Source organism: Rutidosis leptorrhynchoides, chromosome 6 (genome assembly GCF_046630445.1).
Source record: "Rutidosis leptorrhynchoides isolate AG116_Rl617_1_P2 chromosome 6, CSIRO_AGI_Rlap_v1, whole genome shotgun sequence".
NCBI lineage: Eukaryota > Viridiplantae > Streptophyta > Magnoliopsida > Asterales > Asteraceae > Rutidosis > Rutidosis leptorrhynchoides.
In genome coordinates this window covers 389,090,723-389,117,263 of record NC_092338.1, presented here as the reverse complement: position 1 = coordinate 389,117,263, position 26,541 = coordinate 389,090,723, and the positions used below count along the sequence as shown (strand labels likewise).

At 33.1% G+C, this 26,541-nt stretch overlaps 2 protein-coding genes, 1 long non-coding RNA gene, 1 other non-coding gene and 1 pseudogene across 5 annotated transcripts; 4 read left to right on the top strand and 1 right to left on the bottom strand.

Annotated features, from left to right (window-relative positions):
• The window catches only part of LOC139854980 (uncharacterized), a 241,793-nt pseudogene that overhangs the window by 80,412 nt on the left and 134,840 nt on the right, over positions 1 to 26,541 (top strand).
• Positions 877 to 2,815, bottom strand: LOC139855824 (uncharacterized). The gene is made up of 3 exons (XR_011761573.1): positions 1,524 to 2,815; positions 1,208 to 1,424; positions 877 to 974 (listed from the first exon to the last, which is right to left on the bottom strand). It is a non-coding gene; the product is annotated as an uncharacterized lncRNA (long non-coding RNA).
• LOC139852139 (uncharacterized) lies at positions 3,879 to 8,962 on the top strand. 2 transcript variants are annotated; one of them, XM_071841364.1, is made up of 8 exons: positions 3,879 to 4,015; positions 4,342 to 4,390; positions 5,018 to 5,138; positions 5,274 to 5,343; positions 5,867 to 6,203; positions 6,972 to 8,006; positions 8,097 to 8,243; positions 8,323 to 8,962. In XM_071841364.1, exons 2-8 carry the CDS (start codon positions 4,364 to 4,366, stop codon positions 8,755 to 8,757), a joined length of 2,172 nt encoding a protein of 723 aa, XP_071697465.1. In that variant the 5' UTR covers positions 3,879 to 4,015; positions 4,342 to 4,363; the 3' UTR covers positions 8,758 to 8,962. The 2 variants fall into 2 exon arrangements, with proteins under 2 accessions (XP_071697465.1, XP_071697466.1); XM_071841365.1 differs by lacking the exon at positions 3,879 to 4,015 and adding an exon at positions 4,063 to 4,164.
• Positions 10,554 to 12,637, top strand: LOC139852110 (6-phosphogluconate dehydrogenase, decarboxylating 1, chloroplastic-like). Its single transcript, XM_071841335.1, has one exon. It carries the CDS (start codon positions 10,648 to 10,650, stop codon positions 12,109 to 12,111), a length of 1,464 nt encoding a protein of 487 aa, XP_071697436.1. The 5' UTR covers positions 10,554 to 10,647; the 3' UTR covers positions 12,112 to 12,637.
• TRNAG-UCC (transfer RNA glycine (anticodon UCC)) lies at positions 14,184 to 14,255 on the top strand. Its single transcript has one exon. It is a non-coding gene; the product is annotated as a tRNA-Gly (tRNA).

Sequence of the window (26,541 nt, the reverse complement as noted above, 5' to 3'; positions counted from 1 at the left end):
GTTGAGGAAGAAAAGAGAGAAGGGAAAAAAAAAGTTAGTTCATTTTTTTTGTAAAAAAGAATTTTTTTCGTCATCTTTTGGTAGTATTGAAGGGTTAGTTCTTTTACGAAAGTTGCTTCTTTTATCGTTAAAAAAAAAGAAAAAGAAAGGGAAATGATGAAAATACCCCTGGTTACTATTGGTGAATAGTGAAATAGTGTTCTGTCTATACTCGGTGAATAGTGAAATAGTGTTCTGTCTATTAGTATATATATAAATATAAATAATTAGACTTCACAATATTTCTTATATTTTCCCATGTATACCCAACAACAAAAGACCACCTCTAAACATAAAAATAATAAAACTACTAAAACTGAGTTTAATAATGATATATAAGTTTTATAGTAAACAGAAAGTTAAAAAATGTAAACATGATTTTTTAATAAATTAAGTATCTTTTCAAAGTCGATATCCTCACCAATATTCTTTGGGTATATGCATCAAATTATAGTAGCACCCATTACACTATGTTCTAAATATAACACCTATTACATTATGTTCTAAATATAACAATGGAAGCTACATTCATTGTTTATGCCTTACCTCAAACTCATCACATTAATCCAGATTACCACATAATAAGATGATGATGAAATTATTGTTTTAGCTTGTACTCAGTTTGACCTACTCACCCTAACCACACCCTAACCACACCCTAACCCACCGTCTCACCATTTTGACACCTTCAATTAACACTTACATACATAATACCATTCAACCTAAAATCTATCATACGCCTATTCGACCACCAACACATACGCAGAATAAAAACATATATATTATTATAGCCAACTCCATAGTGAAAAGTTAAAATTTTTCTTACTAAAAAATCAGCTCACTTATATTATCAAGTATTCAACTTACAAACAGTAAAAGATGAGAAATTATACTGAAGGGACGGAGTTGATTGATCCTGATCTTGTACTTACTACCTACATATAACAAAAATATGAAAAATGTTAAATCTGACATCATTTGGTCACATCACGGACATATTTACATTTGATCACGTATTTAATGGATTAATAGAAGAGAATGTATAGAATTGATTATATTCTTTTTCAACAACACCTCGATTCCCGTTTAGTAAATCAACTTGGTTAAAGGTGGGAACGATTTGGCAGTTAATGTTTCACTAACTTTTGAGTTTTAAGTAATTACATACCCAAAATTGAAGTGGTCCAGGATCAGGTTTGGCACGTATGTATTCATATAAAAGAATGCTTTCAGGTCCTGAAAAGGTGCATCACAACAGTCTGACCAGGCTTTTGTTTAAACACTGCTAATCATTTTAACTTCAGTATAAAAATCTGTTGCTCTGACATCGTTATTGGAGAAGAGCCTCTTCACTGCTACTTCTCGTCCGCTTCAGAAAAAACCCCCTGAGATAAATATTACCACTATCATTATCTATATATGAAAAGGGATCTACAAAAATTTCCATTATTCGACCCGCCCATTATCTACAAACGATTATCAACCTCTTTAAATAACATCAAGATCAGAATCAATCAGCTCCGCCCCTTCAGTATAATTCTCTTTCGCCCAAAACCCTAATTTAGTACTGCAACAGCAAAACACAAATTAACAAAGAGTAAATCAAAACGCAAATTAAGACATATTAACCTCGAAAATCGATTGTGGCTACCATGGATAAGTCGATTATAATCTAACTCTATATAATTTTTGGACAAAACCTTTAAAGTTGATGTTGATTTCGGTAGACGATTTGATGGAGATTAGCAGAAACAATTAGCAAGATTATCAGGAAAGACCGTTTCTGCATAGCTTAAAGGATTTGATGTTTAGTAGGAACGAATTAGAAGGGGCATAAGATTGACTCTAAAATGATTCCACGTGATGCGCAATTTGAATATGTAGGGAACCTATTTGAATGTAATCTCCATATGTATATATCAAGAGAGCTATAAACAATTGATAATATGCCCACATGATCTTAGAACCATGCGATCAATTAATGAAGACGATTTCTTTACACTGAATTTTCCATTAGAACTAAGTACCCATCTCATATGGATTATAAACATTACCTGCAACAAAATCTTTATCAAATTTTATAACTTATTAAAACACCCAATCCAACATAAAAATGGACAACATACAATATGCCTATCTAGATCAACAACTAAATAAATCATTCGGATCAATTTCAGCCAACCTGTTAAAGTTTAGGAGACATCTACAACATAAATTGTACCTCTTGTCTATAAGTATCTACTTATTAGACCCAACACTAATATCATGACCATTAGCTTTGAAAGTTAAATGATTAGTTAATACTGTGTTGCAAACCTCAACCATTATGAATGATCTTTTTACCTCATAAGACTAAATATTATTATACAAATACCAACTTACAACAAAGTGATTGATTATGAATGTATAAGAGTATCATATATTTCTATCTATTTCCATTTGATGAAACAAAAATCGTGTACACCTTATAGAGGGTGATTTCAGGGCATTTTATCACATGACTTTAATTGTAGGTAAAAGATATAGCAGCAAGATAATTCATATGACCCATTGATGTACATTGTTCGTTTTTGGTTCTGTACACATGTAAAGCTTAAGTGAGATATTCATACAAGTGATTAAGACTTAATCAAACATTCATATAAGATCATATATTTTAAGACACCATCAAAGATTCATATATAAGATCATATAAGACTAAATCCATCTCTGAATCATATATATACTAAATATTTTAAGATTGGACAATACATTCATATATATTCATATTAAAATTTCATATAAGACAATTCAGAGCATCAAACAATGAACACTATTCATATATATTATGTGATTCGATATGAATAACAAAATTTGAAGTAATTGAAATAAATGGTTGATTACATTAATTTTTAAACCTGGCGCTGTAGACTATTACGATTATACAAACGTAATAGTCGTCTGTTAGAGGGATTAGATATCTTTGGTGGATTGAAAATTGCTCGATCAATCGAATCTTAATTATCCAATTATATTGCATCCCGATGAAGATGATGATATCATGTTTAATTGATATGAGAATCGAAACATATCCTCTTGTCCTATTATCGAGAATTCGATGTAGATGAGTGATGAATTGATGCTCGATCTTGACGATTGTCTTGGGTTTCAAGAGAAACTTAGGGCTTTTTTAGTTGTAGTAGTTTATGAATGGTTACAGAACCCCTAATTTTTCCTTTTGATTCCGCCCAAAAACGATTTTAGAAGGGTAATTTGGTAATCAAACATATCATGTACTTGATTTATGACGTCATAATGAAGTTTAGGAAAAATGGTTGGTCTAGATTAGTGAGGAGTAACTTAATGGAAGGCTATGATTACTTATGATTACTCAAGATGATCTATTTTCATCTTTGTTATTATAACATAAAGAGATTTTTCTTTTGGGAAAAGTGGCAGCAGGTTTGGTGGCATTACTCCGTAATAATATGTAACTAAGGTGACCCTTAGCTAACAAATGGACGGTGAAAAGTTTGTGGGTATTTTTTTTTTTTTTAAAATGCGGTGATTTGGTGTGGCTTAGAGGTAATCGCCGATGAAGGTTGTATAAGGTAGGCTCATGATACCATGTTGGAAAGGAATATGTACTATTTCTTATCACCGATACGTACATAGACGATATTGATACCTTTAAATGGATTAAAACCAGTTCACCCCTACGTTTTAAAAATTTTATATGGACATGACGGTAAGGGATTACATACTCAAAACGAGCAGGCAGACCATAAAAACTCTTACAAAACGAAAAGTTTAGGGACTACATAAGTAATCCCTGAAAACCACAAGGACTGTCCGTATAGTTTTGTCTTTATTTTTCGTGACATTTATTTACACTCACGATTTCAGTCACCCAGCCTTCACCGACCACCAATCTTCACCGTTCATCGCCGACTCCGGCAACTCTGTAAATTACAGCAACATCTAAAATTTATTGCAGGTAACAATCATCATATTCTTAGGTCTAACATCCCTAAAGCTCAATTGTTCGTCTTTATCTATCTTACAAATTGTAATCCTTGAAATCGCTGATCTAATGTTGTTTTGCATTCACACTCTTTCATTTTGTCTTCCTTTTGGTTTCATTTGGTTATTTTCCCTCCTGAAAGGCTAAAACCCCTACTTTTTTTTTCTAAGGTAGATTTTAGGTTTTTAACATTATTATTATTATTTTAATTATTTTTGGCAAAAGTTGTGGAGTTATGTATATTTTGTTTTCATACTTTAGATTAAAATTCGATTATGTTTTTCTTCTTCAACCTGCAGGAATTGTGATCTATACTTATGAATGGCGTGGAGGGAGCTTGGGAAAAAGGTGAGTGCCTATTGTTATCAGTTATGTAACTTTGTAATTTGAGTTTATGTCTAAAAATAAATGAATGGTCTGCAAATGAAGGATGCGTACAAGGTGTTTGATAAAATGTCAAGTCCAAAATGAAAAAAAGTCAATTTCCATTTTTTTTGTGTAAATGGTGTCCAATTGATCACTAATAGTGGTAATAGGTATCAGATGACATGAAACTTTCGTTATATACAGCAATAAAGTTAAAGAAGCTTTTCGTGTCTTATGCTATTCACTTATGCCGACTCGCACAGTATTTTAGCTACTTAGTAACAAGCATCGTCACTTGTTAAGTAATCTGAATTTAAGGCTCTGTGCGACCCTCGATTGGATCAAATTCGGGTATACACGTTCATTACGTCGTTTTCTTCAAAAAGTTGACATATTTTTTATAGTAGGACTTATGTTGTGTGTATTATAACGCAGATATCCATTTGGCAAAATTTGATATATTTGGCATCTTGCTTTAATATATTGGATAGTCTTGTATACATAATATGAACTTTTTTGCTTTTGGTAGCTTTCATTTAACGTTAACTGAATTATTTAAATGTTAATGACTTTTGAAATATTGTAACGTGACCCTACTTTCTGAAACAGAGCATTCATGCTAGTGTATCAAGGATTTTAACTTCAAAAGCATCTAGAGACATTGCTGTGTGCAATACGTTGTCTGGTGTAGAACGAAATTTGCTTTCAGTTTCAGGTGGACATATTAGAGGTAATTAAAAGTGTCTTGTAAACTCCCTATTCTTTTAACGAGCATATGATGAATGCTCTGCATTTTCATTAACTCAAAATCTCATACGTTTGAATCGATGGATCATGTATCATTTGCGTAATTTTAATCTATCAGGATTTACCAGCAACTCAGGTTTATTTGGTGATGGTACATTAAGCCCCTTGACAAGCAGATTCTTCATACGGTACCTTTCAATGCGTTTTCTCTACACAAACACATAGATATACACGATCAAGAGGGAAGTGGTGTTTTGGAGGGAATGGGAAACGCGTTAGCATTTATCTCGAACCATATTAAATTTACCAATCTAAATGTCAACAAAATTATTTTTGGTGATAAATATCAATCAAAATTGATGCTACAAAGATTATTTTCACAGCTAAATCTGGTTATTATTTGTAACATCATTTGATGAATATTTATTTGATAAATTGTTAACATCCATAATGATGATGACATTAGTTGGTGTATATTTTAAATTTTAACATTCATCATCATAAATGTAAACGATTTATTACACATGTTCATCGATTGATATTGTAACCTACCAAAAGAATTTGATCAACATCTTTATTGGCGAAGTTAAGATGGTCCGTGATCAATTTAAACGCTCCCGCCAAAGAAAAACTGTTTCCCTCTGGACTACTTTCCTACACACACACACACATTTGGTTAAGCATTATATATTGGCTTTTTAAATTTTGTAGGCGTTTTCATGCGAGCCCCGAACTACTGGCCAGAAGAAATGAGGATGTTATCGGTTTAAAGGCAATTAAAAAAGCGAAGCCCAAAAAGAAACCTAAACCTAACGAAAATAAAAAGCCACCAGTTGACACTCCTTATGTGCCTCCTAAACTTCAAAAAAATGCCAAGTCATCTTCAGATAAAACCATTGAAATATTTGAAGGCATAACAACTCTAGAACTTTCTAAACGTTGTGGTCAGTCTGTAGCCACGTTGCAGAATATTCTTTTAAATGTGGGTGAAAAAGTCGGATCAGAATTCGACGCGTTGGGCATCGATATCGCTGAGCTAATTGCCATGGTATTTTTTTTTTTCTTTAAAAAAAATTACTTTATTAGTTATGTTTCCCATTATTTGGAGACTTCAGTTTCAACCCTTATATGGCATGCGGTTTTTTTAATAGGTCATATGGATAAGTTAAAAATGAATAGATACAATGAAGATGGATTGAACGGGTCAAAAGTCACACGAAGTGTTTTCGAAATGCATAATTTCTTTCAAATCATTTTATTAATAAAATTTGATACCACTGTAGGTTAAGACATCTTAAAATCATATTTTATACATCAATTATAATTGTATAACTAAACTAATAATTAATTAAAAGAAGTGAAAGTAGTGCTTTTTGGTTGGCCTAACCTGACTTTATTTGACGGACAGGGGCGAAAATAATATAGGGGCAGGGGGTGGCAGCCGCCCCCATTGGATTTGCAATTTTTAGTGCAAAAATTTTGGATTTTTTGATCTTGCCCTTGGTGGATTTTTTTTGCCCCAAAGTCTTCATATTTTGCTCCAAAACCTCCAAATTTTGCCCAAAAACCTCCAAATTTTGCCCAAAAACCTCCAAATTTTGGCCCAAAAACCTCCATATTTTGCCCAAACAAGTTGCTACGCTTTTAAAATATTTTTTGCCCCCGGTGAAAAAAAAATTCCTGCTTCCGACACTCGAAGCACTCTTGACGGGTACTGAAAAATTTCGTTTTTTTTACATGTTACCTAATTTGACCAACCCACTTTTTTCTTGTATCTTATTAATAGTCTGTTAATAATCAAATTCACATATTGCAGGAAGTTGGTGTAAACGTTAAGAGGCTCCATTCATACGAAGGTTCTATAGTTCTTCCTCGTGCACCAGTGGTGACAGTCATGGGTCATGTTGACCATGGTAAAACATCCCTATTAGATGCATTACGCCAAACTTCAGTTGCAGCCAAAGAAGCCGGCGGCATTACTCAACATGTCGGTGCATTTGTTGTTAGTATGCCATCAGGTTCATCCATAACCTTTCTCGACACACCTGGTCATGCAGCATTTAGTGCCATGAGAGCCCGAGGTGCAGCCGTCACAGACATAGTTGTGTTAGTTGTAGCCGCCGATGATGGCGTAATGCCACAAACTATTGAAGCCATGTCTCATGCCAACTCAGCTAATGTGCCCATAGTTGTTGCTATTAATAAATGTGATAAGCCTGCGTCTGACCCGGAACGGGTCAAAGTCCAACTAGCTTCAGAAGGGTTACCACTTGAAGAAATGGGCGGGGATGTTCAAGTTGTTGAGGTGTCCGCGGTTACTAAAAAGGGGTTAGATAAATTGGAGGAGGCGTTGCTTTTACAAGCGGAATTGATGGATTTGAAAGCACGTGTAGACGGTGCAGCCCAAGCTTATGTGGTTGAGGCGAGACTTGACCGAGGGCGGGGCCCGCTAGTTACTGCTTTGGTCAAGGCTGGGACTTTAGTTTGTGGTCAACATGTGGCTGTGGGTGCCGAGTGGGGAAAGATAAGGGCGATTAGGGATACGGCTGGGAAATTGACGGGTAAGGCGACACCGGCGATGCCGGTGGAGATCGAGGGTCTTAAAGGGCTGCCGATGGCTGGTGACGATATTACGGTTGTGGATACTGAAGAACGAGCTAGGATGTTAAGTGCGGGGAGGAAAAAGAAGTTAGAACAAGATAGGCTTAGGAAGATGAACGATGAGAAGGTTCCGGAACAATTAGAAGAAGAAGAGTTTACGAGGGTTGAAATGCCTATTATTGTAAAAGGTGATGTTCAAGGAACTGTTCAAGCTGTTACAGATTCACTAAAAACTTTGAATAGTCCCCAGGTATGAATTTTGGAATTTGTTGAAGAGTCCTGATAGTTAGTCAATGTGTTAATTTATATGCCAATTCATGTATCTTCATCTTTTTACCAGGTTTTTGTTAATGTTATTCATGTTGGGGTTGGACCCATCTGCCAGTCTGATCTCGATTTGGCGAAAGCGACTGGTGCATGTATTGTTGGATTCAATGTGCGGGCTCCACATTCTGTCTCTACGGATGCTGTTCAAGCAAATGTAAAGGTTTGTATCACTAGTACTTCCATTTGTAGATTATGCATTCTATAAAACAGGTTGTTTAGATTTGTTTTTTATTTTGCAGATCAAATTGCACAGAGTAATCTACCATCTTTTAGAAGATATTGGCAACTTCATAGTGGAAAAGGCCCCCGGAACGTTTGAAACAGAGGTGGCTGGTGAGGCGCACGTGCTTAATATCTTTGAGCTTAAAGGAAGAAGTAAAGCGAAAGGAGCTGACATCAAGATTGCTGGTTGCAGAGTCATGGATGGCCACGTCAGCAGGTCGTGCACAATGAGACTTTTGAGAAGTGGTGAAGTACTTTTTGAAGGGTGTTGTGTTTCATTAAAGAGGGAGACTCAAGATGTTGAGACGGTACAGAAAGGTAACGAGTGTGGTCTTGTTCTTCGTGACTGCCTTGATTTCCAGGTTGGGGATGTTATTCAGTGCTTGCATCAAGTTAACAAGAAACCAAAGTTTATTTCATCTGAAAGTGGGGCCGTTCGTATTGAATGTTAGTCTGAAAAAAAGTTATTACATAAACTGTGCAGGCTAGGAATTTAAACCTGTGAGAATTTTGTGATATTATTGAGTTTTTATGTCCAAGTTACTTGTAAACTTGGGAGATATTTAAAGAATTGAAGATAGAGAAGGATAATTATTAATTAATCATTTATATGCCAAACGTTAAAGTGTACACGAAGTAGGCTCTAATCTTATATTTGGGATTGACATGGTTAATTCATACAGTATCTTTTTAGCTATAAATACTTATCTTCTTGTCATCACTTGTACTGAATTTTCTTCTTGTGTACAGTTATCCAAAATTTAATAGATTGTTTTTATTAGATGGGGTCAAATTGAGTCAGCGAGGTTCAGGTTTAACATCAAGTTATCGAACTGGAGTGGTTGATTTTTTTAAATCTGGGTTGATCGAGTTCGGCTCCAATACATTCAAAACATAAAATTCGATCTGAATTGTTAATGATTGTCAATTTTGAATCTTATACCAAGTATAACCCGTGGTTGCAAAAGGCATCCGTTGCGTCCGTTACGGCATTTTGGTGACTAGTCCGTCTCAACTCCGTCTCAAAGCCTAATAAGTTGGTCAACGGTCAAAAGTCGGGTAGGAAGCGTCGGATCAACGCCAGTCAAAAGTCGAAACTTCAGTTAGAGTCGGTTAAATTAATCAAAATTGATGTATTTTAGTGTTACTTTTTTTGAATTATATTAGCGGTAAGCCAGTAATAGCGATTATATGTACAAACTGTATAACATGGTTGACTTGAAAATATGCACAATATATATTTATATAATTAAAAGTCAACGCTAGTCAACGGACAACGTCCGTCTTGACTTCGTCTCAACCCTTTAAGGTCCCGACCTTCTAAACTATGTCTCACGTCTTTTTCAACCTTGACTATAACTAGGGATGGCAATGGATGTTCGATTCATGGACATCCAACCCCATCCAATCCATTTATAATGGATATGGATGATATAAATGGACGATTAATGGATATGGATATGGATGATCTAACTATTTCATGGATCGGTTATGAATGACAACTTATCATCCACAAATATATCTATTATCACCCGAAATACATCTATATATACGTATATACGTAGTAAATATAAACATATGCATCTACATATTGATATAAATATACATATAAGTAACCTACAAAATCTTAAATTATTAACGAAATTTAGAGTTGTGATAGTCACAATTATTAAATTTGTTACTAATAATATTCAAAGTTATGTATTTAGATTATTTTAAACTTATATTTTCTTAAATTATAACGTATTTTGCTCATTTAAATTCAAAATCGACGACAAATTACAATCAAAACATTTGTATTAAATTAAACACATAAAGATTAAATATTTACATTTGTTATAATCTATATCAAATTAATAAAATCGTCGTTAGATTTACATTTCTTTTGATATCAAACGGATATCCATTAACCCGCTTAATCCATAGGATATGGATATGGATGGATGAACTGAAATTTAATGGATATGAATATGAATATTTTTTTTTTATTCATATGAATATGAATGTGCAATTGTGCAAAAATTAAATGAATATGTATATGGATATGACATCGTATCTCTAACTATAACCATTAATCAAGTGAATACACGTAACAAGATCTCATCAAATTGTGGAATAATTTAGGGGCCATAATTGCCAATTAAGTAATCTAAAAGGACTAGTTATACCAACATACATTTTTCCAAAAAAGGAACTAACGACACACAACCTTTCGTGGGTTAACCAGCCAACGAACGCTTCACTCCCTCGATGAGTCCGTCACCAACCCTCATTTCTCAATTTATAATCCAAAATCCCCAAAACCTCTTCAAAATCCCCAAATTAATCACCAAATTCAATCAATGGAAGCTGCAGCTCTCTCTCGTATCGGCCTCGCCGGACTCGCCGTCATGGGCCAAAACTTAGCCCTCAACGTCGCCGAAAAAGGCTTCCCAATTTCCGTCTACAATCGGACCACTTCAAAAGTCGACGAAACCCTAGATCGAGCTCAAACCGAAGGTCAGCTTCCATTAACCGGTCACTACACTCCTCGCGACTTCATTCTCTCAATCCAAAAACCTCGATCTGTTATCATCCTCGTGAAAGCCGGTGCTCCCGTTGATCAAACAATCGCCGCGTTATCTGCTCACATGGAGCCCGGCGACACAATTATCGACGGCGGAAACGAGTGGTACGAAAATACTGAACGTCGTATTGTTGAAGCTGAAAATAAAGGTTTGCTTTATTTAGGGATGGGAGTTTCAGGTGGTGAAGAAGGTGCTAGAAACGGTCCGTCGTTAATGCCAGGTGGATCGTTTCAAGCGTATAATAATATTAAGGATATTGTTGAAAAAGTTGCTGCACAGGTGGAAGATGGGCCGTGTGTTACGTATATCGGTACGGGCGGGTCGGGTAATTTCGTTAAAATGGTTCATAATGGGATTGAGTATGGTGATATGCAGTTGATTTCGGAAGCGTATGATGTGTTGAAAAATGTAGGTGGGTTGAGTAATGTCGAATTAGCTGAAATTTTCGATGAGTGGAATAAAGGGGAATTGGAAAGTTTTTTGGTCGAAATTACGGCGGATATTTTTAAGGTTAAGGATGAACATGGTGAAGGGGAGTTAGTTGATAAAATTTTGGATAAAACCGGGATGAAAGGGACCGGGAAATGGACGGTGCAGCAGGCTGCTGAGCTGTCGGTTGCGGCTCCAACCATTGCAGCGAGCTTAGATTGTCGGTATTTGAGCGGGTTGAAGGACGAACGGGAGAATGCGGAGAAGGTTTTAGCGGAAGCCGGGATGAAAGATGACGTGGCGAGTGTGAGGAGTGGGGTTGATAAGAAGAGATTGATTGACGATGTACGACAAGCGTTGTACGCTTCGAAGATTTGTAGTTACGCGCAAGGGATGAATTTGTTGCGAGCGAAAAGTGTTGAAAAGAATTGGAATTTGAATTTTGGGGAATTAGCTAGGATTTGGAAAGGCGGGTGTATAATTAGGGCTGTGTTTTTAGATAGGATTAAGAAAGCGTATCAACGAAACCCTAATTTAGCGAGTTTAGTGGTGGACCCCGAGTTTGCTAAGGAGATGGTGCAGAGGCAAGCTGCATGGAGACGGGTTGTTGGGTTGGCGGTTTCAGCTGGGATTAGTACACCTGGAATGTGTGCGAGTCTGGCGTATTTTGATACGTATAGACGGGGTAGGTTGCCTGCAAATCTAGTGCAGGCGCAAAGGGACTTGTTTGGAGCGCATACTTATGAACGGGTTGATCGTGAGGGTGTGTTTCATACAGAATGGACCAAGCTTGCTAGGAACAAAAGTTGAGATTGGAAGTTTTATGGTAACTTTTTTCACATTGGTGATGAATTTGTTTGGTGTTTTTGCTTGAAGTATGTGTTGTGTATTTGATGAGGATTTAATTTGAATTCGGCATTGCAATTGTTGTAGAATTTTATTTACTTTTTTAATAAGTTATGCATGCCCATTGAAGCTCAGTTCAGGGAATTCGAACAGTTTACAACTATCCAGTATGTTTGTTGGTACACTTGTGTTGTGTTATACGATGAATATATCGATGTGGTGATGAATCTGTGGGCTGCAGGCTGATGTGTTGTGTGATGCATATATGTAATATTTAAGATTTGAACTCAAAGATACTTTCAAGTAAAGTTTTAGCTTTTTGAAAAAGGGTCATGTTATTGTTGTTGCTGAATTGTAGATGAATGCTTTCATGTTTACTGAAAGAAATAAAAAAGGGAAACTGGGAAAGCGACTATTTTGGTCTTTTCATCTTCGGACAAGGGTATGAGTATGACTATCTTTCATGTTAAGTGAGTAATGTTGTTGTGTTGTACGAAGTGGTTTGTTTTTTTTTTTTTTTTTTGTTCTGTTCTGTTCAGGATTGAGAATGCTGCGTTTTGCCACTCCCTAATAACCAACAAATATCCAGATTTTGTAGAATATACCGAGATGTAAAGTATGCTTACTTATATCGATTCTATGGGGAAATATGGATATATAGGCAGGAAAAATATTTTTGGCTCTTTCGTTAATGACTTGTTAGCTATTCATGTATGCCGCGAAGTGCAGCGATATCCCTTGTTTAAAGACAAGTGTGGCTTAAAAAGAATAAGACTTGTTATTAAGAGTATATGTAGTGTGGACTGAACGCAAAGAATTGAAGATAGGTTAAAACCTGATAATTGTCGATGGGTAAAGAATTCTAATGGTTTAGAACATGATAGAAGTCTAATTACGGTGTAGTTCTAGTTTGCAGTCTTTTAACATTATAGAGACCATTGTGTTCTAAACGATTATAAACCAAGCAGGTGCATTAGCGCTAAAACTCCAAAAGAGGTCGCTGTAACACGTAACAGGATTATTACGATCAATAAGGTCCCTCATAAATCTGGATTTGTTAAATATAACGTCATGCAACATAAGCAAGTTCTAATATTTGTCATTTATGTTTGTCATTAGCACTTATTTTTTTATTTTTTTTTAGCAGTTATGATTATTTTCTATATCTATATTGAAAACTACGTTTGTATCACGTCGTTGTTCAAAGAAATATATTATACGATCGAATAACATCGCAAATCTCATCCCACATTCGCTGTCCACATAACGAACGATATAAGTTTACCAAGTTTAGTTTACCACCACAGTATCTACCTCCAATTACCACGAAGGATAAAAAGTGTCACCAAAACTGTCGGAAACCACCCCTAGCCGCAACAAACTGCCCAATTGTCACAAAACCTGTTGTAGAACTGCACCGTCCCTGTGACTATCGCTGAAATATTGTTGCATGTGACCAAACCATCAAAAAACTGTTAAGGATGACAAATAACTTTAACGAGTCATTTTCCAATATTGATAATATTGAAGGAGCCTGCGACTTTTACTTTGCTGGAAATTTCATCAGCTTTGCAATATGAAATGATAATATCATGATTACTTGTGATGTATATGTTGTTAGTGTTTGCGATATGAAAGGCACAATAAATGTTCTTCAAATGAAGTAACAATTAAACTCCCCTCATAAGTTCGGGATAACTATTTTTCTGTTAGTGAATGTAAAGAACACTTGGTTCTCATATAGAAAGATCGATCCACCATAAAATAAAAGCAGTGACGATGTCGATAATCTCAAAGAAATATATCCTTTCATTAGTTGTGATACATGATTACGTTACAATTACATAATACATTAAATCATAAATGATGGCCGTAAACAAAGCCTTTATAGAGTAAAATACTTGAGTTAATACATGAAATCAAAGCTACAGGTGACAAAGAGATGCATCAAATAGAAATCAAAGACTATTGTTCTTTTTCAGTCGTTTTTTACGATTGAATGAATATATTTGTTTGTTACAAAAGGAGAACACAAAGCGTTTGTAGTCCAACGGTTAGGATAATTGCCTTCCAAGCAATAGACCCGGGTTCGACTCCCGGCAAACGCATTTAATTTTTCAGTAATTGTTATCTTCGTGTAAATCGGACATTGGATAACAATTTCCTAAAAGCTTTTCTTTATGTGACACATTCTTAAGAAAATTGTTCCACTACTGTATTCTATATTTTTCTTGTTGGAATCATCAAATAACATGAAAAATCCAATATTTGCACAATTTTTGTTTTTACTAAAGACAAACACACACTCAACACGAATATATGCATAATGTCCACCACATGACTTGAACTCATTACCTCAAAGTCAGAGAAGCACCACATGACTTGAACTCATGCCTGTTTATAGGGTTAAAGTAAAAAATAGGCTACAAACTTACACAAATGTACCGATGTCGCTCACAAACTCATTTCCGTCCTACTGTCGCCTACAAACTTTCAAAAAGTGTACCAATGTAAACAAAAACTTTTAAAAAGTGTACCAATGTAAACAAAAATGACTTGCTACCGGATAAATTGGTTAAAATCAACACGTGTCGTTCGTGGATTGGATCTTAATTCTTAAAAAGAAAAAAAAAATTTATCAGGTCAAAATTAGTATGTAACAGGTCAAAACTATAAAATGTTGATATTAGCACATTTTTTGAAAGTTTGTAGACGACAGTAGGACGGAAATGAGTTTGTGGGCGACATCGGTACATTTGTGTAAGTTTGTAGCCTATTTTTGACTTTAACCCCTGTTTATATTGTTCGTTTTGAGTTATTCATTTTGGATGAAAGCTTTCATTGCAGAAAATAGAAAAATAAAATATGACATTTTAATATGGTCCTTTTAAACAAGTTTGACGAATTAATTTTATTTAATTTAATTCTACCTTTACTAGAAAAACCAATTCAGATTCAGACTACTAAAATAATTCAAATCTACAACTATGACAAATTATCATTTAGTTCGATGATTTAAAAGGGTCAAATTATATATACAAAAATAGTCTATAAACGGTTAACACCAATTAAAAAATGACAATAAAACTCATCTAAAATGAATAAGAAATTACTACTTGTCAAGGTTGCAAAAATTGCTAGTCTGACTTCTTAGAGTCTAATAGTCGATCGGGACTTCATTGCAACTAATCGTCAAAGTCGGAGACTAGTCGGAGGCTAGTCGAAGACTAGTCAAGTCTTAGACCTATTATTCTGACCTTATTTGACGGATTTTGACTAAATAAATTTGACTTTGAACTACTCAATAATAAATTTGATTTTGACCGACTAAGTTCAACTTTAAAAATATATGTCAAGTCGGACATTAGTTGTGACTAATCGAGCTACTTTAACATTTTTGATTGGTTGACCTATTCGGAAACTTTTACGACCATGAGATTCCTATGTTTAATAAAATTTTAAAAATATTGATGATATTTTTTCTATTGAATTTAATATATTTCATCTCTTCTAAATATTATAAGAGGATCATTATCTCTCTTCATTAAAGAAGCTAATACCTTTATGACCATAGGATTATTACTAACTTTTAATCACAACCATCAATTGTGCCTATTAGCTAACAAAAAATTAGATTAGCTAATCATCCAGTTCAATGACTAAAATACCCTCTTATTTAATTAAAATCTACAACATCTACCACTCAATTAACCTCCAGACATTGAATCTGAAAACCAAATCGTTCTTTCAATACAGCTCTGACGATCTTTCTCATTACACAAATTATACATCGTAAACCTAGATGACGATCTTTCTCTGACGATCTTCTATGTTATTTTCTGACGATTTGATCATCAACAACTGTTTCATCATCTACTCCAAGACCCATACATTCAAACATGTTAAACCCTAAACCAAATAATCAATTATCTTAAAATCGATCATGATCCTCATACGATTAAACGTTTGCGTATAAGTAATTTGCACAGATTCAATCTACTAAAGGTCGGCATAAGTCTCAGTGTTAATTCAATTTACCTAATCACATAGGAAGAAGTTGTTGAACGAAGTTATATATAATTGATTTTGACAAATTAGTAGATCAACCTTACGGGTAATTTTCTTCAATCCTTTTCGGGTTTCGTATTATACATCAGGTGTGTCAATTTTTGTCTTTCTATTTAATATGAAATTGAAATTATGTCTCATACGATTGATTTGGATATGATTTTGATTTAATTTGATTAATATTATTTATTTAATTCTTTTTTGCTCAAATATTTGGTATTGGGGATTTGATTGTTCAATTGTTCAATTGCTTTTTAGAGTTAGGTAAGTTAAGATCAATCTCAAATATATGCTATTATTTTACTATTGTATATCTTTTGACGCAATTATTAGTTGATTGCTTATTGTTAATGAAGTAGAAGGTGAAGTTATTGTACATGAAGTAGAAGTTAAACTTATCGTAGAACCATACACTATGATATCTAGAACCATACACTGTTCTTAATGAGTTGTTACATATATGTACTTATGATTTTCATAAAATTATTGTTTACAGTAGTATTTATTATCAGTATAAATCTCAAGTAAATGTATGGTTTGTGTGTTGATTAAGGTTGCCATATTCTTTCGATTAATTTACACTTTTTGGCAAAATTATAGTTACAGATTTGTATAAGACAAAATTTCATTCGTCGTCCCTGAACTTAACATCAATTTTGACTCCTCATCCCTTTTCTTTTTTTTGTGCATCCCTTGTCCCTAATGTATCACAATTCTACATCTCTCGTCCTCCCGTCTACTTTCTGTCAAATTCAGCCGTTAAGTATAGTCATGTACTAAGCATGTAAGGGTATTTTCGTCGAAGTCATTAAAATTCGATCTAATCTAAAAATTTCATCTCCCTAAACCTCAAAGTCATTAAAATTCATCTCCATCATCTTCATCATCTTAGTTTTTTCAGTTCTAAACTAAAAAAAAACCATATTTTCAGATCTAATCTAAATGACTATGAATAAAACATACAGTAAATAATTTGTTTAGCTTCAGTCAATTTCATCTCACTATTTCTTCTTGAACAAACTAACTTTCACTTCCTATATGAGTCGATGAATGAAAAAAACTGTATATGAGAATCAAACTAAAAATAAGAACACTCAAATACCATTAGAATATACCATAATATAAGAACACTCACAAATCCATCAGAACACTCGGATCAAGTTTTATGAGGAAAAACACACAGATCTAAAAAAACCCACTTCTATTTAAAAAAACCTAGATTTAAAAACGGATGATAACCTAAGGATGGTGGAATCAAATAGATGGCTACGAGCAGAATCTCGGTGTGAAGATTCAGATGAAGAACAGATCTGGAACACAAAATCAATGATGAACAGTTGCGTGTCTCAACATATGAACACAAAATCAAATTTCGTTATGTAGTTGTTTTTAGACCTCGATTACTACATGAAAAACGTTTAGAATCTTCCTTTGAATCCTCAAAAGTTAACAGAATGATCTGAAACTCAATGATTCATTTGAATTGGAAGTTTGACCGAGATGAACTCATCTTTGACTTTTAGATCTGGACAAATTCGTTGAATCACAATCTGATTCAAAGTATTTCGTAGCTTCAAGAAGTGATTAGAAATCTGAATCTTTCTTCAATTCGATGTGAGATTAGCTAAATTGTTCCGGAGACCAAATCGATTAGTGATGAACACGAGTACTGTAGCAGCTTCTTTATGAATCTGAATTGTTATTGTTGTTAGATTGATGATGATGAAGATCGAAATAGATGATGATATGAAGTTTTTGTTGAAGATGAAGGATCGATGATGATTGATGATGAAGATATATGAATATGTGTTTTTGGATGTGAAAGAATCGGGTTTATATTACAGAAGAAGAAAAAACAATGACAAAAATACCCCCACATGATATGTAGTAACGGTTGGATTTGACAGAAAGTAGACGGGAGGACGAGGGATGTAGAATTATGATACATTAGGGACGAGGGATGCACAAAAAAAGAAAAGGGATGAGGAGTCAAAATTGATGGCAAGTTCAGGGACGAGGAATGAAATTTTGTCTTTGTATAACTAGGGTGCCATACACTCGAGTCCTAATTGTTTTACGTGTTCAGAAAACTGCTTTTATGATTTGAATTGCAATAAGCAATCAAACCAAACCTAAGTTGACTCAAATGTGTTGGTAATATTAACTTGTTGCTTCACCTTTTCTCTACTTATAACTTATTAGGTGTTGGTTGCACTAGGATTGGAGTCAGGAGGCACACTTCACCAATGTGTAGTGCAAAGATGACTTTCATAACATAGGTAAATTAATATATCAGTTTATCACTATAATAATGTAGACAAAATATATGAAGAACTGAATCAACACATTGGCCACAAAAAGTGCACTTGCACTTTCAAGTTGGGTAACAAATTTGCAGTTTATGTTGTGATATGTGCATTAGCTCGTACATCTTTATTCGTCAATAAAATGGACTGGATGGGTTCCACTTTTTTATGATTCTGACACCATCAAGTTTTCTACGGTTTCTTTTGCAAGCGGAATATTCGAAGAACCGTTGTGATGAGACCCATGGTAACTGTGTGAGTATGCATATAACGATTGGAGATTCAGATACGAGTCTGATGGACCATTTTGGTAAAATGGAGATATTGGCAATAGTTGGTGCAGGTGCAACTAATCTTGATTTTGTCGGCAACAAATTAGTCCGACAAAAACCTATGGCATCATTATCCATCTACTGTCGACATTGAGAGTACAATCATCTGACTGATTAACATGATTGATTTTTATATTTTTTAAATGTCTTTCATTTTTTTAATTGTATGGAATTTAAATGATGGGTGTGTTACGTTTTAAATATTTATTCGTTAATGAAGTGAAAATCCCAATAAAACAGACTATCGGAACTCAACTCAAGTGATTTTAAATATCGGAAGTCCTTGCACTTGATTGTTACGAGTTTTGCATCAGATTGGTAGCACCACAGTGAATTTTATTGAGACTTAAAGAAGTGGAATTTCCACAATCAATGTGGTTCCATGATTACATGATCCCTAGAAAAAGTAACATATTTTTTTGTTGCATTGAATATTGAATAGTGGAAGGTGATTTTACTGATTAAGATATATGTGACCTAAGTATTTTGTAACCCTTCCATTTATGATCTAAAAAATTATTGTTTACTTATTTATTTTTTCGTTGTTGTTTGTTGTTGAAGTATCAGATATTGATGACATCAAATCTGAAAAAATCATATTCGTTGATGTCCCAAACGCTAAAGGACTAAAGACTGTTAACGGAGAAAGTTTAGCAGCCAAGGTAATTTCTGCCATTGAATTAACTCAAACTCATAACTAAAGAAGATAAAATTGAATATTAAATTATTTGATATGGGTAATGGTTTTTGCAAATGTTAAATGTGTGAACAGAAGAGTAGATGAAAATGGGTTGAACGTTACCCCAAGTGTATTAAAATTTCTACCTCGAATCGTTATCTGAAATTAAGTTTAAGGGTCATTCTTAAGTAGAGGTAATAACACTTCTTAACTATTTGCAAAGTTCCGTGAATATCAGGCATAAAAGTGTTTGTAGATCTATTCAACCTGATACAAATCGTTCAACTCATATTAATTTTTTTTCGTTTAATTTTGAATTATCAGGGCCAAAAATTTTGATATTTTTTTATTGCTCATTTTGATGGTTTTTAATTAACTATTGCCAGACCCAGATATCCAGAAAACATAGAACCCTCCGATGGGCTCCAGAAAATTGGTAATGAATTTCAAGAACGAGAAGGAAACAAGTTGGAGAGGCTCTATGCTGGTTTCACAACCTTCAAGAAGGCTCTTCAAAATTACAATCATGTGCAGGTAGGCACTAAAACATGATATGTGTGCATTTGGGTTTTTGATTATGCTATACGCAATCGAAGAATACTTATTTGCGATGGTTTGATAGACGATAGAAGAATACATAATGAAGGGGAAATGCAAGAAGTTGGGCGTCAAATTACTTGCACTGTCTTTTTGCATTATCCATACGACAGTGACTTGTATTTTTCTGTTAATAATTATGATTTGATTATATAAGCAGCGATTTTTCTATAATAATATAAACTATTGAATAAAAATGACGGTGTTTGTTTTATGTACCAAAATAAGTACTCCGTGTTATAATTCAGTAGGCTTATAACTACCTTTAATGGTTATAAGAACAAAGAGAGAAAAAAAGAGAAGAAGGAGAGAAGAAATATTGATATTGATATTTCAAGAGAAATGATGCACTTTAAATGGTTACCATACATGTCTATTTATAGTATAAAATATTACTATGCAAGAAATATAATAATAATAAAATTAACATCCAATCTAGATATTTTATAACACAATCTAGATATTTTATAACACTCCTCCTTGGATGACAATTTTATTAGAGAATAACTAGTACTGCCTCGTTAAAAACCTTGCTAAAGAAAACTCATTGGGATAAAACTTTAGCTAAGGGAAAAAGAGTGCAGCATAAAGTTGACTCCCCCTCAAGTAGGCAACGCCTGAGTTGTTACATTTTTTGAACATGCCTCATGCCAATATTATGAACGTGTGTTCTGAAAATAGCAGTTAGCAGTGCTTTGGTATAAAAATCAGCAGAGTTGTTGATTGAACGTATCTCATTTTAATCTGGTTGTCTTTTACGATATCTTGAGTATATGAGAAAAATCTGAGGTTTTCATCTGAAACTGTATCATCTAAATCTTTTATGTACAAGTTTGGCCCTCGTGATTTGTCTACAGTCTCCTTCATGGTTTGTTCAAACCGTTGTTTCAGTTCCTATTCCCTTTCAGTCTTTTTCTGAGCCTTACCAATATACCATTCTTTTCCATCAAACTTATGACCGTTAAGACCGTTTATAGCTTTAGCGCCTCGTCAGCATTTATGTTTTGTTCTGTCATTTTTGATACTCTTCTTTCATTTGTATTATGTAAGCTGTATTATCTTCATAGATAGTTGTTACGCTTTTATAGCGTTCTAGTCCACAAGAATCAATAATGATTTGTATCATTGATCTTAACTAAAATCATTCCCGAGTAGCTTCATGTAATGCAATCACTTCGGCATGATTTGATGATGTTGCAACAAGTGTTTGTTTTGAGAACGTCATGATATTGCGGTGCCTCCATTTAGGAATACATATCCAGTTTGAGATTTAGCTTTATGTAGATCGGATAAATAATCTGCATCTGTATAACCAAACAAATCTTGTTTCGAGTTGTTAGAATAAAATAATTATAAATCAGTAGTTCCCCGAAGGTATCAAACTATTTGTTTGATCCCATTCCAATGTCTTTTGGTAGGGGCTGAGCTGAACCTTGTCAACAAATTAACTGCAAAAGAAATGTCAGATCTTGTATAATCTATAAGATACATAAGAACCTCAATTGCACTAAAATATAGAACTTCCGATCTGTTAAAATTTTCATGATATTCGCAGGGATGAAATAGATCAGTGTCAATATTGAGTGATCTAACAACAATGAGTTTGTCTTTAAAAAAAATGTTTTAAAATCTTTTCGGTATAAGTTGTTTGATGTACAAGTAAACCATTAGGCATATGCTCAATTTGCAATCCAAGGTAATACTTGGTTTTTTCAAGATCTTTCATTTCAAAATAATTCTTTAGAAGTTGAATGATTTCATAGATCTCTTTATTTGTTCATATGATGTTAAGAACATTGACATAAACAACTACGATCTCATATCCGAACATTGTTTTTATAAAACATACGTGCAAAATAAGTTTATATTTATACCCTTTTTTTTATCAAGTAGTCATTTAATCGGTTATACCACATACGTCCCGTTTGTATAAACCCACTTAGAAATCTTTGTGATTTAATGGAATATATTCCCTTGTGTTTTACATTAGATGCTTATGATACCTTAACCCTTTAGGTATATTCATATATATCACTATTAAGTGATCCATACAGATAAGTAGTAACAACATTCATGAGATGCATTTAAATAACTACCAGGTTGATTAAGTATCTAATAAGTAATTATATCCATTACAGGAGAATAATTTTTCCTCCTAATTCATTTCTGGTCTTTGTGGGAAATATTGAGTTACAAGTCTAGTTTTGCCTTGTAACTTCATTTGCACATTTCTTTTCGGATAAAAATTCATTTGTATCCCATACGTTTCACATCTTTAAAAGTGATAACGATTGATCCGAAAACTTTTCTTTTATCGAGCGATTCTAATTCAGCTCTTATTAATCATTTCCATTGAGCTCAATCATGTCCATTTTGTATATTCAATGACAGATTTTAGTTCCAGATCATCATCTTTATTCATGATGTCATTGTAACATTATATGAAAATATCTCATAGAGATTTTAGTTTCATTTCGGTTCCATAATATTGCATAATTTATCGCAATTTTAGTATTTACATTTATCAATATCCTCTGCAGAAGGAATATTGATTTGTGGTTCTTCTTGAACACTTTCTCTTACCTCATTATCAGCTGATTTTCTTTTTCGAGGATTTTATCTTCGGAACCAATTGATCTTCCACGTTTGATGCGTGGCAAAGACTCAACAGTGACATTATTGCCAGCTTTTGGAATTTCAGTTCGAGCTGGAGCATTTATCGCTGGTATATATGATTTAGTCACTTTTTTATATCTGTAAATGCATAAAGTAATTAATTTGCAAGTTCTTGCATATGCATTATTTTTGAACTTTCGTTTCACATTCTTTTGTGCGAGTTCAATATACCTTAATTGATGTTCACATCATGAAGCATCATTTTATTTTTATTTTTATTTCTCCCCCTAATCTAGGGAACAATGTTTTATTAAAATGACAATCAGCAAAACGTGCTGTAAAAACATCACCCATCATGGGTTCAATATATCTTATGATTGAAGATGTTTTATATCCAAAATATATTATCATCTTTCTTTGAAGAATCATTTTATTGTGTTGTGGTGATACAATTGGAACATACACTGCACAACCAATGTTTTAAGGTAGAAAATATTTGGCTCTTGGCCAAAATCAAGTATTAAGTGAAAATATTTACGACTTCCACATGGTATAATGCGAATTAATGTCGCAGCATGTAAATTTACATGTCCACATATAAATATTGAGAGATTTGTACTCATTATCAATTGTCTAGTTATTAGCTGTAAGCGTTTATCTATTGATTCAGCTAAACCAATTTTGTGTATGCACATGAGCAACTGGATGTTCAACAACAATCCCTGTAGATATATAATGATCATTAAATGCTTGAGATGTTAACTCACCAGCATTATCAAGTCTCATCCTTTTAATGGTGTAATCAGAATAATGTGTTCTCAATTTAATAATTTGTGCAATAAACTTTGCAAATGCCATATTACGGCTTGATAACATACAAATATGAGACCATCCGCTAGATGCGTCTATTAGAACCATGAAATATCAAAATGGTTCACATGATGGATGAATTGGTTCATATATCTTACCTTGAATTCTTTCAAGAAATATTTGTGATTCTTTTTCACAATATACTTTTCATTAATCACCATATGTGCTTTCCATTAATCACCATATGTGTTTTTTTTTTTTTATAAATCACCATATGTGTTTTTTTTTATCATATATCCTTTTCACCATATACGCTTTTAATCATATGCGCTGTATTTTTCACCATATGCGCTTTTAATCATATGCGATTTTCATCATATGCGTTGTGCTTTTCATCATATTCGCTTTTTATCATATGCGCTTATCATATGCGATGCGCTTTTTATCATATGCGCTTTTTTATGTGAATAGTAAATTAATTAATTTCGTTTTACTATTCATATGAATTAATTTAGATTAACTATTTTGTTAATTGAGTAATATATATATACATCATATACTTGTGACTCCGAAGGCTCAAATGAATTTGACCATATAGTTATACGTTGTACCTTGCACATTAATTTTCAGTAGAAGCTTTAGATGCATATTATTTTCAGTAGAAGCTTTAGATGCACTTTTTTTTTTAATCACCAAATACCACAAACACTTTGTTTGCGTTTGTTCATAGTCATCAATGAAAACCATTTTCTTTAATTTTATTTTATACAATAAAATTAACGCATCATTATTCTTTTCAAAAACAATAATCTATTGTTATTGTTCACTTGTGCCATGTTTAACAACAAAAGTCAACAACCTCTGTCTTGTTTGTTGTGGCAACCAAAAACAACCTTTGCTTTTGTTACCGAGAATCCAAGACCAAAAAACAATTAATTTTTAATTAATCTTTTATCAAAACCATAAATGATTTTATTGATCTACGTTGATATGGCCATAAAGAATTGACGGCTGACCTACTTTTGTAAGTGTATTTCGGCTATCATCCCGAAAACGCACAACGACCTTTTTTTTTTTTTTTATGAACTATTTGTTTCATATCTAGCTTAGGCAATTATTGTGAACATTTGGTCCCTATAAGAGCATTTATTTTTTAGACTTTTAGTTGATTTGTACTTGTCACAATTAGGGATAGCACCCGCGGGTCGTGGATGCGGATCCATTGGATCCATCACCCGTACCCGCGGATTTTTTTTAAGAGACATCCAATTGAACCCTTGTTCGTTGAAACAATTTGACTATATTTTTACTCCCCATTATTAAACGGGCCATTTTGATGCACACTCTTAAAAAAATAATTTGTTTTTTAAGTTTTATTATTCAACCTCCTTTTTTCAACGGTCACGTTTTTAACAAAACATTTGACAAGTTTGGAAAAAAGTTTTTTATTGATTATCATCAAAAGTTTTCTATTGTCACTCTACTGGATGGAATTATGGCATACAACCAAAATTGCAACCCAACACTACATAAAAACAAAAAGGTTGTTTTTAATTAACATATGTATATGTGTTAAACTCGGAATAATAATAACTTATTTTAGAAAATTAACATAAGACATGTTGAAACATTTTTGTCACATTTAGCTCATCAAGTCTAATACTTATCATTGATAGATTTTATCACGTCTAGGAGATGTTTACTTTTTTCTTGTATTAAGTCCTACTTTCATTTACCTTTGTTTGGAAAAAAGTTTTTTTTTTACTTTGCTTTCCCCCTTTCTGTAAAACTCATTTAAACACTTTCTTTGTTTTTTTTTTAAAAAAAAAACTTCCTTTTTTTTACGTTACCCGTAAATTATAAATATATAAAAAAAACTTTTTGTTTAAATTTTTTTTTTCTAGTTTTTAAAAGGCCACTTGACCAATTTTTTAATTCTTTCACAACACCTGATATCGTGATCGTGACCTTTCACCAAAGCAAGAGATATTCTTGATAAACTAAACACGGACTCGTGTTTGAAATTGTCGGCCACAAAAAAATTCATTTGATAAAAGTATATATTTTTTTTTTAGTTATAGAAGGAGACCACTTCATTTTCAATACTTCATTTTTGACAAAAAAACTATTTCATTTTACCATCCCCTTTTTTTTCTTACTTTAACTTTTAAGATATACTTTTAATAAAAATACAAACTACTTTTTCTTATTTTAACTTTTAAGATTTACTTTTAATAAAAATACAAACTACTTTTTGTATTTTAACTTTTAAGATTTACTTTTAATAAAAGTACAAACTACTTTTTCTTATTTTAACTTTTAAGATATACTTTTAATAAAAATACAAACTATTTTTTTATTTTAACTTTTAAAATTATAAATTTAAGAATAAACATTAGTATGTATGAAATAAATAATGATTAATTGCATAAGTAATCATAAATGTTAGATAACATATAAAGACCCCGTCGTATTCGTACTGATCGGAATTAATCTCGACCCATGGTACCGTGTTGTCAAATGACGTGTTGCGTACATAAAGTACCGTGTTGTCAAATGACGTGTTGCGTACAATCATGAGGTCTTATTAACATAAATATAAATGTTAGTGAAGTTAATAAGAGTTAGATTACAGAAAATATAATTCAGGTGGTATAACCGACCATATATAACTTAAATAACATAAATATAAATGTTAGTGAATTTAGTAAAAGTTAGATTACAGAAATATAATTCAGGTGGTATAACCGACCATATATAACTTAAATAACATAAATATAAATGTTAGTGAAGTTAGTAAAAGTTAGATTACAGAAATATAATTCAGGTGGTATAATCGACCATATATAACTTAAATAACATAAATATAAATGTTAGTAGTCCAAAATTTGATATATTCGAGTCTGAAAATTATTAATAATTTCATACCTTGATTAGTGATTCGTGATCGTTTGAGATATCTTTTAATTACACTAAGCTTTTCGTG

What these genes read in the sequence shown, in the direction of transcription:
- LOC139852139 (XM_071841364.1), top strand. Translation starts at nt 4,364, where the DNA reads ATGGCGTGGAGGGAGCTTGGGAAAAAG. An exon ending in AAACTTTGAATAGTCCCCAG is followed by an intron (nt 8,007 to 8,096) that starts GTATGAATTTTG and finishes TCTTTTTACCAG; the next exon opens with GTTTTTGTTAATGTTATTCA. An exon ending in CTGTTCAAGCAAATGTAAAG is followed by an intron (nt 8,244 to 8,322) that starts GTTTGTATCACT and finishes TTTATTTTGCAG; the next exon opens with ATCAAATTGCACAGAGTAAT.
- LOC139852110 (XM_071841335.1), top strand. Translation starts at nt 10,648, where the DNA reads ATGGAAGCTGCAGCTCTCTCTCGTATCGGCCTCGCCGGACTCGCCGTC.